We start from the raw sequence: 14,395 nt of genomic DNA on the forward strand, positions 1-14,395 counted from the left end.
AATACTTCGTTACATACTCGTTACTGATAAAAGTAGTGGAATTACAGTAACGCGTTACTCCCATCACTGCTCGTAACGTTACCAAGTGTGTGGTGAGATCGTAACAAGGGCGTGGTGAGCTTAAACCTGCTTACGTCACGAGTTATTTTTTGAACCCAACATCCAATAGGAAGATTCAACTGCAGTAGCCACCGTTCAACCTGAAGAGGGCAGCACTCAGACGTTTTTACACCATATATTGTAGTATTGAAACACTTTGGGCCCTATCTTGCACCCAGCGCAATTGACTTTGTCAGTGACGCATGTATCATTTCGTATATTGCACTGGCGCACAGCGGGTTTTTCCCACCACAGACGCACGTCGGCAAACTAGGGAATGAACTTGCGCTCCCTGGGCGGTTCAGCGCAAAAAAGGAGGCGTGCTCCGGCGCAAACCATCTCTTATGCTATTTTGCAGTTTCAAAAAACAATTGCTCTACTAACCAAAAAAAACTAGTCTAAAGTCAGTGGCGCGTTGCGCGTGGTTCATTATGCTATTTTAAGGGCGCATGGCGCATGCTTGACCATAGTGTATAGCGTGCACAACGCGCATTGCTTATCTAATCTACACAGATGCAACAGTTATTTTTGCAAATCATAAATTGTTACAATAAAAATATAAGATAAGGGAAATCATTAAATCATAAATTGTTACAATAAAAATATTAATACATGAGATAAGGGAAATCATTGTGGTGAGCATTGTGGTGATAATTTTTATTTCATCAGCATCATCATATTCTTTATTCAGGACAACATTAAAATAAATGGTCCATAGCACTATATAAACACACAAAAATACAAGATACAGCACATACAATAAAGAATAGTGACTACAGCAGTCAAAATTCCAAAATACACAAAAAACAACGACAACAACAGTAAACAAACAAACATGGAAAAAGGTGTTCAAATATTCACATGTAAACTAAAACGCCAATGGTTCCACAATCCACAATTATTTATTTTGTGTGGCAGCGTTAAACAATTATCATGCAAATAACGATTAAAATATTTTCATAAGTTTGTTGTGTGGCTGTATTACGTTTATTTTATCTAAATAATAATAATAATAATAATAATAATAATAAATAATAATTGCTCGCCTTGTCTGTTTTTATATTCACTTGCACTTTATAAATAAAAAATTATGTTTTTGTAGACGTTTTGTCACAAGTGGATCAGTGTGCGGCTAGCCACTCTCTTTACTCATCTAAATAATAATTAAAATGTTTTCATAAGAAACCTTCATGTATGTGAACTTGATTTGTAAGTGTACTTTGGGGTTGAACCTTGCTTGCGTTTCTTGTGTCCGATTTCAAAGCCCCCAAAACCTTTCAGCGGTGAGGGTGGACGCAGCGAAGTCCTCATGTGTGCCCGGCGTGCCCGATTTATGCTGGCAAGCTTGGGATCCCCCGTCTCCTGACATCATTGTAGTGCTTGGCGCAGCTGATGAGACAATTGCGGCTATTTCCTCTCACGCCTGTTTAACCTACGCTGATTTGGGCGGGTTTCTCCCATCCCCATACAAAACAACTTCTCTGTCTTTGACTGCTCTTACAAGAACGTGGGTCTCCTCGGCTGTGAACCGCTCCTGGCGTGCGCCTGTCAAATCCGTCATAATAATAGCAACCCGCCATGGAACTTGCGCCCTTGCGTTTAAAGGGAATGTTGCATAGCGTTCTGATTGGTTTATTTGACGTTACGCCCAAACCACACCTATGAATAATGAACCTACTTCAGACCAACACCTTATTGATTTGCACCTGGCACAAGAGTCATTTCTCCCGCCGGGAAAATAGCAACAGCGCCCAAGATCCGCCCACAAAGTCACTTGCGCTTTGTTAAATTAGGGCCCCTTATATCCAAATGTCAAAAAACTTACTAAAATCAATGAACAGTACTAATAAAGCATTATTCTTACAGATCATTAACTAAAAAAAGTTGGTTTAGGGTAAGTTACTCTTTAAAGGAACAGGATGTAGGATTGTGGCCAAAACTGGTACTGCAATCACAAAACTTGTGGGTAAAACTGGTACTGCAATCACACAACTGGCGGCAAATACACAACATGACAACATAAACATCAGTTGAGGGCTGCAACTCCATTTTTTAAATGACAATATCCTGGCCATACCACTGTTGTCAGTGGTAAGATTAAATGCTTGAAACCATGCTATTAGTTTGTGTAAGTTAAGACAGATACAAATGTTAACAAATGCAAACTTCAGATAAAGTGTAACCCTAATTCTTTACCTCATTCCCCACAAGCCTTTATTTTTTTAGACTGCCTGCCAGAATTATTTTTTTTTCACAAAAGTTTCACAAAGTGCCTTACAGAAAAATGTTTTTCTATAAATATATAAACAATACAAATATATGAAAGAACAGACTCTCTGCTTTCAAACAAACAAACAAAATGGGAAAAACAACGTTTCATCCTATCTTTATTTTATCTCTGTCTACTAACTCTTACATATAGGTATTTTTCTTTAAAAAAATTTTTTTAGCAAAAAGCTGAAATAATTGCATTTTTGCAACCCAAAAGATCAAACACAAATAGTTTATGAGTTATGAAACTCCAAATTCAGTTAGCTGTAGCTGGTTGACTGTTGAAGATAAAACCACAGATTTTTTCTGACTATTTTCAACTATCAACTAAATTCAGATTTTTGAGAAGTTTCTGTGAATCATCAAGCCTTTGATCAGTGGCTGTCTGACTCCAAACATATTGTTCTGTCTGTATCACTTTAAAGAACAGCTCGCTGGCAGACAAAGGAAGATTGGATGGTAAATATACCTGTGGCTCTCTCGCAGGGCTTCTTTCCCTTTCCTCCAGGAGATCATGCCTCGTGGTGACATGCGGGGTCTGCATTCAATCAAAACATCCCCACCCTGTCGAGCCAATGTCTGTGCCTTCAGCAAGCTACTGGAGAAATCCGGAGCCACTGCTGAGGGGAAAAGAAAAAATACATGTTAAAATACAATAATGAATGGGTAGATGGATGAATGGATAAGTAGTCAAATGGGTAGATGGGTGGATATCGTGAACCAGAACCATTCAGTCAAAGGATATTAAAGGAACCATTTCTTAACTTTTTGTATTCTTTAAAACTACTACAAAAGAACTTTTGTGAAACAGAAAGATTAAAGGTTTTTAATGAAACCATTCAGCCAAAAATGATACTTTTATGGCACAGCACCCTTACTTTTAAAGGGACATTCCACTTTTTTTGAAAATATGCTTATTTTTCAGCTCCCGTTGAGTTAAACATTTGATTCTTACAGTTTTGGAATCCATTAAGCTGATCTCCGGGTCTGGCGCTAGCACTTTTAGCATAGCTTAGCATAATCCATTGAATCTGATTAGACCATTAGCATCCCGCTAAAAATGACCAAAGAGTTTTGATATTTTTCATTTTAGTTACATCGTGTACTAAGACCAGCAGAAAATAAAAAGTTGCGATTTTGGGTAGGAACTATACTCTCATTCTGGCGTAATAATCAAGGACTTTGCTGCCGTAACATGGCTGCTGCAGGCGTAGTGATATTACGCACTGCCCCAAAAATAGTCCCCATGGTTAATTTTAATAGCAAGGGAAGTGCGTAATATCACGACGCCTGCTGCAGACATGTTACGGCAGCAAAGTCCTTGATTATTACACCAAAATGAGAGTATAGTTCCTAGCCATATCTGCCTAGAAAATCGCAACTTTTAATTTTCCGTCGGCCTTAGTAGACGATGTAACTACAGAAGAGTCAAGTTTTAAATAAATATCATAACTCTTTGGTTATTTTTAGCGCGATGCTAATGGTCTAATCAGAGTCAATGGATTATGCTAAACTATGCTAAAAGTAATAGTGCCAGACCCGGAGATCGGAGTGTTTAGCTCTAGGGGAGCTGAAAAATGAGCATATTTTTAAAAAAGTGGAGTGTCCCTTTAAGAGTGTATACCAGCATATTGTATTAAAGCTAATACTGGTATACTGATGTCCCTGCAGACTTCATAAAACTTTGATCCTTTGATGATGTGGGTTCTTTTGAAAGTATTTAAATCATTTATCTATGTAACCTGGTTTGTTATTTTGTATTTGATGCTATAAAATTAATCTCATGAAATTTAACCATTCGTTTTTTTATGTAGCTTATGAGTCTAAATACTATGTGCTTGGATGAGGAAAAATGTGAAAGATATTTTCTTTCAAATGACTTTAACTCGCTCTCGTTTTCACTAAATCTCATCGTCTACTCGCGTTCCACCGGGCAGACGAGGAGGCAACGTTTTTTAATGCGATATACTCACTTAAGTGCACTCTCCAGACACCCGCGCTATCCCCCACACGCCGCTAAGTCAAACCGAGTCAAGCCAGCCAGCACAAATATAAAGGCACTAAAGTGAGAAGACCGTCTACCTCACATCTCCCCCAGGCAGCAATTTCAGCATACTAGACTTTCCCGCCTGTTTGGCATCCGTCTGCACTCGGCGCTGACAGCATCAAAGCACCCATTGTGCTGACAAATGACAAGAATGGGATACGAAGCGCCTAGCTCATCTGATGCACAATAAAATGGCCTCCAACATCAGCTCCTTTAATCTTCGCCGTAGAGACGGGTTTGCACATTGATCCTGTCAAAAGTTATCCTGCTCCTCATGATAGGTCAACTGTTTTTAAATGCAGCCTAAAATAGCGTAATAATAAAGGAGTGCACATCGACAGGGTGGCTTGAATAATAGTGATGCGCGGGTCGGCGTTTTTTCCAACCCGCGGGTCCCGCTTTTATTAAATATTTGGCCCGCCCCAACCCGCACCGCAACACTGTATCTATTTTTACAACCCGCACCGCCCCGCGCCCGCGACCATTAAAATAGACATATTAGGCATTTGTAATGTAAATAAAAAGAGGCTTTATTTCAGCCTAAGAGTGCTTGGAAACAGCCATTAGATTACATCGCCATGTAAACTGGCAACAACATACACCAATGAGCCATAGAAACCAGCATGGTCATATTAATATAGAGATAGGATAATGATAAACCAGGGGTGTCCAATACATCGATCGCAAAGGCAATGCCGGTAGATTGCACATAAGCTAACTATGTATTCTCATGCTGCTCCATGCCTCCACTGGAAAATTGGCATTATGAGTAATTGTGAAACACTTAAGTCTTTTTGAGTTGCTGTGCCTTTCTTCTCATATGTGTTTTTATAAATCTTATGCCTGCCCGCTGCAGCTAAGTCGTGTAAACTTTCGAAATTTACAAGCATGCAATCGCATCGCATTCTTGCTTTCATGCACGAGATGAAGCACGCGAGAGCGAGCGAACGAGGGAGAGAGAGAGAGAGGCAGCGTTGTGCTGATGTATGCTTCTGATACTATTGTAATTTTCTTCCTAGTTTGTTTCACTAAATCTCCGCTATTTTAAACAGTACTCGACATGTGCTCCAGGATTTTTTTAACTCCTCAAGAAAATAGAGTAATGGTGACATCCCTAAATCCAATGTAGAGATATATGCAGTATAGTCCACGCATTTAAAGTGTTTTTAACATGTAGAACTTGTCGGCTTTATCATTTTAAAAGTAGATCACCACACAAAAAAAGCAGCATTTGTATTATCTATTCACAAATTTCCTACCTTAATTTCTCCTGCAGATCGTCTTTCATCTTTTAATTCTCCGTTTGTTTTTGTTGTTGTGGCTGGCAGCCAGCGGGAGGCGCTTCCGTGACGTCAAAGGTTTGGGGATATCAAGTTACGTTGCGCAAGTTACGTTGCGGAAGTTACGTTGCCATATAGGCCTACGTAATTTAACCTTATCAAAGAACGTAATTAAATGTAAAAATATATATTCCCAAATATTTAATATATATGCTACAGGGAATTAGAGGCAACATATCAGTTTTTTAATTTTGTTTTTAATGACCCGCCCCAACCCGCCCCGCATTAAAGTTACAATTTCTTTACCCGCCCCAACCCGACCCGCGGGTTACCCGCGGGTTACGAGACGACCCGCGCATCACTATTGAATAAGATTAGGAGAAAAACAAAACCGCGTTTTTCTTCTGTTTACCGGTCATGTACATAGTGTAATAAGAATGGGTCACTATGGATAAGTAAGGTGGACAAGTTTGAAATGTCTCTTCTTCAGTTTTTTTTAGTTTTTAAAATTATCGTGCTTCAGTGACAAGTGTCAAAAATTGCCATGAAGTATTCACAGCTGCTGTCTGGAGATCTTCAATTCAGTGAAAGTGGGTGGACAAACACCCACTGACATCTTTCATAATAAACATTGGTTACGCATTTCCATATACATTAAATACATTGGGTTGGTTTAGCTATTAAACCTAAAAGCAGCCAAATACTTAATAGCTCCGTTATCAAACATAACAATTGCAATTGTATAGTACTGTACATTTAACCCTCTGGGGTCTAAGGCGTTTTTAGGGCTCTGGGGAAGTTTTGACATGCACTGACATTTGTGCTTTTTTAGTTGCTTAAAAACATATTAATGGCAAAAGTCTCATAACACTGTGTTCAGCACAAACTAGGCTACAATATTATATGATCAACATGTATGTACATGTTTGTATTTTTGGGAGAAAAATGTTTATGCGTGGTTTTTGAAAAAGCAAAAAAGTCCACAAAACTCATTCTAAACATGTTTTCCCAAGACTTTTCAAAACAGGATCTAGTAGTCTAGAGTTTTTTCTTCAAAATGATGTAAAAATCATTCAGCCTACTCATTCACATAAAACAATATATTGATTTACAATTTGTAAGACACTTTTGCTTGGGAAAGGCTGTATGCGTGGAGGCGGGAAAGATCCTGAATAATCAGTGATTGACAGCTGAGGAACAAAAGAGTTGAATAATGAGCCACATAATGAGCCTTGTAGGAATGTTCAACAGGACTGTAACTCTCTCTGTAGTAAAACCATGATAAGGTTTACTTTTCAATATAATGTAAACACACACACACATATTATATATATATATATATTTCTATTAATTTCACAAGTATAAGTTACCTTTAAAAACCATAGTAGCCTAATCATGGTAAAGGTACTGTTTGGCCATTGAAAAATGAACACAAAGGGTTAGTGTTTGGTTGGCCAGCGAGAGGTTTACTTTTGTGCAGTAAAAAGCTCAAAATAAGAACTGCCTATCGTTGTCTGGACTCTTATTTGTGTTTTGTAATCATTATAGTAGAAACACAACAAGGGACAAGCGTGATAAACTTATCAATGTTTGTTTACAGCCGCCGCCATTACCTCACGTGTTGATCATTAAAGCAGTGTATGTGTGCACACGCGAGTGATCCTGTGTTTAATAAACTTGCCGTGCGAAGATGCGCTTAGACGCAACTAAATAAGGATTGTACTGTGTAAGGGGGTCCAAATATGACCCCATCCATCCGTTTGGCCCAACGACGGAATCCAAACGAAGGGTTATAGCGCGTTCGGTCTTTTCCTGCGCTTATAAAGACAAATTAACGTTACGCAACTTTACACCTGACTCCAAAGATATAAAACGTATTGTTATATGAATCAAATTGATATAAATATAGAATTTGGATAAACATTTGATCATTCTATTTACTCATGTTAACATTGAACTCATTCATTCGATAACCAATATCATATCAGCCCACACCGGCCGTTGTGCGGGTTCTGAAACATAAACTCAACCACACCAGAGGTCCTGACTTATATAGCCCTCGAATAATCCTTACAATTAAACACAACTTAGTTAGGGTTAAATAATTAGTCTATCCGTGTAACCAGAGGAAATGGTTGAAGCAACTGCCCCATGCTGGCGTGCCCTTCATTATTATTATAAAATACTTACGCAACCCCAGCCAACTATATACAACTTAATACAGAACTCAGAAACTATAATTATAGTAGAGATACTGATCAGAGGTCCTGACTTATCATCTGATAGCCCACATATAGTAAAGTAATGGCTGTACATCTTAGTTCATCGGTATAGACAATTAGCATGAATTTACACCCCGGTTATAGATTTATGGTGACAAAGGATATCGTTATACTGATTGTAATTTAGAAGAGTCAGTGATACAGAGCAAATTAGAATGAATGCAAATGTAACAATTTATTAACCAGGTAGGTAGCACATAATTCAGAAGCCAATTTACATTCCAATTCAAATACGAAACAAACGAAAAACCATTGCATACCTGGTAAGGAGATGAAGATCTGGTTACAGATTCCTCAAGATAAAATAAAAAGAAACATGATGCTGTATCAAAGATACAGCATCATGGGGGTGCATTTCTAGATATCGAAAGTCCCGTCTAAATCTTCTACACATCTCCTTAAATAACCAGAGAACAAAGCATATAGGAATTTGGTACTGATTGGTTGTTGTAAAACTAAGGGCGGTCCTTAATTTGTATACAGTGGGTGATTGGCTTAAGCTTAGAATGGGAGTTGTTTATCAACATTGAATTAAGTTTTACATATACTTTAACATTGAATTCTGTTGTTATATCAGTGAGACCATTGTAACCACTTGCAATGAGACATTTCAATAGAAAAGAGCTACCCTTGATTGTCAAACATCACATCTCCATACAAATGGTAAATCTGCAGACAGATAGATACTCTTGATTGTCAAACATCACATCTCCATACAAATGGTAGATGAGAGAATAAGAATACAAATGTATGACACCCTAAAGGTGTGTCTTGAAACCCAAATGTGTTGGAAATCCACTGTGAATCGTAGAAAGTTGCCTTCCTGGGCACTCATTTTGCCCCCATGCAGTGTCCTTTGGGGAGGTGCTATATTTATTCAGGAAATTATCTTACAGCTCCGCCGCTTGATCATATCGGAGAACATATCAGTTCCGATGGGATCAACATACAGTAAGATGTTAGCTCTTGGTGGTGTCCAATCTCTGTAGTGTTCGTAGTGTTCAAGTTCAGTGTGTCAACCAAGGCTTGTATGCTTTGTTCAATGAATGTCCCATTCTTTTGCGAAAAACCACCTGTTCTTAGACGTTCTATCCGTTTGAAGAAAGTTGTCACCTCTGAACAGTGATCTCCTCTGATTTCAGACATCGTCAGGTGGGGATCATATCATTGACAATACATCACTGTGTGAAACACCTGCACATTCTTAAGGACCATTCATTGATTGAGCATTGATCAATACTGATAGACTCAGCAACATTATCAATTGATTCATAGGGCAAACCATAAATAAAATAAATAAAAAACATAACACATGATACCTTGATGTGAAAAATGCAAGTGGTACGGTCTCACCAGGTCAAAGATATTTGATCTATAAAATTACCAATGTTCTTTCCCACTGTTGTATTTGGAGTTTAGTTGAATTTAAATGTACTTGGTCTCTGGATATTGAAGAAGAAGATGCAAAAGATCAGGTTAAAACAAGGCACAACATTGAGGTATGCATCTTATAAAATAAAACCCAGAAAATAAAATGTTAAAATAACCTTGAGATATGCATGTTACAGATTGTATGAAAATAAAACTCAGGAATGGTTAAAATGATCTTCAGATATGCATATTATAGATTGTATGGAAATAAACCCGGAAAATATTAAAATAACGTTCAAGTATGCATATTATAGATTATATGAAAAATAAAGCCCAGAAAATGTAAAAATAACCTTCATGAATGGATATATTGGGTAATGTAAAAATAAAAAAAAATAAAACCCAGAAAGTGTTAAAATAATATTCAGGTATGCATATATTAGGTCATGTGAAAATAAAAAATGGAATATGGTAAAGTAAAATTTGGTTATGCATACTATAGGGTGTATCGATAATAGTGACAGTATAATACTGCTATAATAGATTTTGGTATGGGCTTTGTAGACCATATATAATAATAATAATAATAATAATAATAATAATAGGCACATAGTGTTGTAATCATTCCATACACAGATCTACAATGAATGTTTCGAGGGAACGCTGAATTTTCTAATATAAGCACCTTCTAGGCCTAAGATTAACTTAGAATTTGTTCAGAACATGTTGAGTCCATGAGAACAATTGAAGGTTCAGAATCTCGCGTTAGATTTCTATGTGTGCAGGTATGTGCCTATGTGTATGTGTATATATGTGTGTGTGTGTATAGGCATGTTTATGAGTATGTGTAGTCCATACACTTTTGTGTGTATAGGTAGGTGTGTGAGTGTAGAGATACGTAAATATTTGTATAGGTGTGTGTGTGATCTCTGATCTGTTGGCTAAGTCACATTTGATATTAGGAGTTGAGTAAATGGTTTGATTGATTCTTGACAATTGTCTGTGCTGTTATTTAGTGATAAGTTGAGGATCAGGGCGCCACTGGTCCTCACTTATGACAACAACAGTCAGATTATTGATTTGAGATTAAGACAGTAAGTTTGTTATTGCAATTAAAAACATAATTATCAAAGTGTGACTTTGCCATGTAAGTTTCTTATGAGTGTTGTAGTTTTGCTAATATGGGTGCGAATGATATCACTTTAGCATGTGTGTTAGATTAGATGGCTCTGTTGGTGTAACAGGAGAATGTTGGTTTTAAGTGTAGTGTTCAGTTTGGAATATGTTGTGTGGTGCGTGGTGATAAACATGATGGTTTTAAATGTCTTACATACAGACAGAGCAAATCAAATGTCAAAAATAATAGTATTAAACTTAGAAAATTGCTCTTTATCAAGATTTCAGTAGACATTAAACTGATCAAACTTCTGAAAAGAAAACCCAAAACAGATGCTTAAATTCAGACAGTTTGAAATAATGACTAATTCTTGGTAAGTGAGTGTTTGCTATGCAATTTAATTTAACTGAGGCTATGTGTGAATACCATGCTGCAACAAAGGTGAGGAGGATAAATTGTGATGCAAATTTAGTCCTGTTGTTAAAACAGGGAGCCAGTTCGATATTATCGGTATGAGGTTGTAATCTGGCTCAATAAGTCTTCCAACACCAGTGTTTTTCGTTAGGAAACATGGTAAAAGTGCTACTGGATCCTGTTGTGAGGTAAAACATTTTCATTAATGCAATTAACACATTGTAGCCACATGGCATTTTTGTGCTCCTCTTTAGGGTCTGACTGCAGCTATACAAGGAATAGCAGAGTTTACCGCATAGGAGACAAATCCTTCAACATAGAAACACATACGAAACAAACAACTAGAATGTGTTCTATAGAAATATCAATGCCTTACGATCAATTACAAATCAGAAAATGTAAACGGATCACTGCAATGAGAATGTTAAACACATGCTAACTGGCTGTTAAGCCACACAAGCATGTGCCCAATCTGTATTGGATTAAAATGGGTTAGTGATTTCCAGTTAAATGGGTTTGGTTTACTATCACAAGTGTCATGTAATATTTAAGTGTTAAAACATGGCAACATGTGACAGCACATTCCGCCCTTTTGACACTGCATAGTGGACCAATTCTGTGGGTTTGGCCTGTGCAAGTTATTCCATAGTACATTTAATGCACCACATTTTACCATCTGAGGCCTGTTTGGCCATTATAATATAATGTATATTGCAACTTGATCACAATATAGATTATATTACATTAAAATAGTATAAATTAAAAATACTTTCATTACTGATCTCTTTTAAGGAACACCAGGCTGGTGTTTGTAATTTGCAAGATGTTACTGTATCAATGTATTTGAATGTGAAAAGGTGTCAGCCCTGGACAGACTGGTGTGAGGCACAGACGTTTATTGGTTCATGCTAATGTATTCCTACAACAGTTTCAAGACTATGAATTGTGTGGCCTTTCACATCTCTATAAAGCTGTATAAAACTGTCTTTAAACAATATTCACAGACTCATAGGGAAAGACTAAGCCAAGAACTTTTAACAGTCCTGGTGTTTATCAAGTTCTTAAAGAACACTGAGATTGATTAACAGAAGGAAAATATGGTTACAGACAATGTCTCTCTTAAAAAAATGTTCTCTCTTGGGAACAATGGATAGCCCGTTATCTGAGTGGGGGGTAAGCCCTTTCATCTCAGTTGGGTTTCTCACAGTGAGAGATAAGACCATTTGTGTTGGCCTGGGACAACATTATATTTTCCTGCAACAATTTTAGGTTTTGCTTAATTGTATCTCATCAATGGAGAAATACTACATTGAATTAGAAGTTTGTAATTGTAATATGACTTACTGATTCCATTCTATCCTCATTCAATCCAAAGTGATCTTTTAGAAGACTCACTCACAACAAGCAATCTTTACTAGTTTTAAATCATCTCCCTACTTGCTTAATGTCCACCATTCAGTTACATTTCTCTATGCGTTGAGGATTTTGAATCCAACAACGCTGCCTTCAATCATTCATACATTTCCTTCATTCTCCAGCTTGATTACAATATTACCTTAATTCATCAAATATAGATTGTACACTGGTGTTTGCAGCATTTAAAAACCTTACTATCTGTGTGCTTCTCACATTTAAATTGTCCAAGTCCTCCTTTCACATGCAAACGCATTCATTGCATTGTAGTTTAAATCATCCAACATCATTGTTTAATTGTTAAAGTTTGTTAACTATCTTTTCTATGTTGTGCATTTGCTGTCACAACAAAAACAATTGTGTAGAATTTGGTGATTTAAATTTAGATTCTAGATGTTTTCCTTGTTTGAGAATCAGAACAAATTTTGGATGGTTTAACTCCAATGTGAGACGATCTTTTGTTTTCCGTAGGCACGTAAACAAAAGATCTTAACAGAGCAACGCAATTCATTCTCCATTAGCATTACACAGCATTTTCCTAATAATGTGGTTTCATTTAACTTTTAAGCCCCACCGGATTTGTTCTCCGGTCTAACATTAGGTATATTTACAACCTATTTCATAAATGTGGGATGTTTAAAACATTCCCTTCAACATTTTTAAAAGGCAAAGAAAAGATTGACTTACCACATCAGCTGAAGAAATAGAAGAAGTTCAAACCTTTAGCTCCATGAAAAGACTCTTATTCTCCAGGGATCGAATCAGTCGTACTTTGTACATTTTGATAAGATTTTCTCACTGGTTGAATATCACGTCCCGGGAATCACCACTTTGTAAGGGGCAAAATGTGGCCCCATCCATCCGTTTGGCCCAACGACGGAATCCAAACGAAGGGTAATAGCGCGTTCAGTCTTTTCCGGCGCTTGCAAGTGACGTTTTGGCATTTATGCAATTTTGTATTATTATCTGACTCCAAGATAATGTTAATATTAATTGGATTGATGATTACTTTTAACAGTTACAGAATTTGGGTGGATGTTTGGTTATTCTTGTTTAGCCCTACTTGTTATTGCATCCGTTCATTCGGCTACTCATGTCGCTTTGGACTCACGCACCGGCCGTTTATTAATATTTAATAATCGTGCGGGCCCACGATCACAACCGAATCAGGCTTGGTCGCTGCTAGAGGTTAGACCATATGTTCAGAAGGCCGCCTTTTATGCGTGCTCATCTCTGAACATACTTTATTTAGTCCCCATAGAGGTGCAACTTAATTATTACAATATTTGTTTCTAACCAGAGGCTCACGACCACTATCATAAAACAAACTGACCGTCTTCTCCAATGACAGCTTTGTATAATCGTGACATAATTTAATATGCAACTTAGATAGATTAATATTGAAATAACCAGAGGTTGAGGCTCGTCTGATTTAGAGTGGTCAGACAACATTTATATGTTACTCTAAATAGCCTCCACACATCTAATTAAACTTAAACTAACGTCAAGTGCTAGTCGGATCTCCAAAATCCTCCACGGATGTACTACTATGCCATCTAGTCTGGGATTTTTGTCCGTTATTCTAGCCTGATTTTTCAGACATTGTGGTAACAAGGATACATCGTAATTTACTAATCATGTCAATAACTTTCGTAGCAACACAGAATAATCCAAACACAATTTATTAGCCAGGTAGGAAAATCATAATTCAGAAGCCAATTTACATTCCAATTCAAATACAAAACAAACAAAAAACCATTGCATACCTGGTGAGGAGATGAAGATCTGGTTACAGATTCCTCAAAATAAAATAAAATAACATGATGATATATCAAAGATACAGCAGCATGGGGGTGCATTTCTAGATATTGAAAGTCCCGCCTAAATCTTCTACACATCTCCTTAAATAACCAGAGAACAAAGCATATAGGAATTTGGTACTGATTGGTTGTTGTAGAACTAAGGGCTGTCCTTAATTTGTATACAGTGGGTGATTGGCTTAAGCTTAGAATGGGAGTTGTCTATCAACCTTGAATGAAGTTTCACATATACTTTAACATTGAATTCTGTTGTTATATGAGTGAGACCATTGTAACCACTT

The 14,395-nt window shown here is 37.1% G+C and overlaps 1 protein-coding gene across 3 annotated transcripts in view; it reads right to left on the minus strand.

The window, feature by feature from the left end:
- The window catches only part of cntn3a.1 (contactin 3a, tandem duplicate 1), a 114,919-nt gene that overhangs the window by 31,285 nt on the left and 69,239 nt on the right, over positions 1 to 14,395 (minus strand). For 2 of the 3 annotated variants that reach the window (XM_055187505.2, XM_055187503.2), the window contains one exon: positions 2,840 to 2,990. In XM_055187505.2, the coding sequence (XP_055043480.2) occupies positions 2,840 to 2,990 (151 nt within the window). The remainder of the gene's footprint in view (positions 1 to 2,839; positions 2,991 to 14,395) is intronic. The other variant, XM_055187504.2, reaches the window with a different exon arrangement.

The sequence above is a fragment of the Misgurnus anguillicaudatus genome, chromosome 13 (assembly GCF_027580225.2).
Source record: "Misgurnus anguillicaudatus chromosome 13, ASM2758022v2, whole genome shotgun sequence".
In the NCBI taxonomy this organism is placed as follows: Eukaryota; Metazoa; Chordata; class Actinopteri; order Cypriniformes; family Cobitidae; genus Misgurnus; species Misgurnus anguillicaudatus.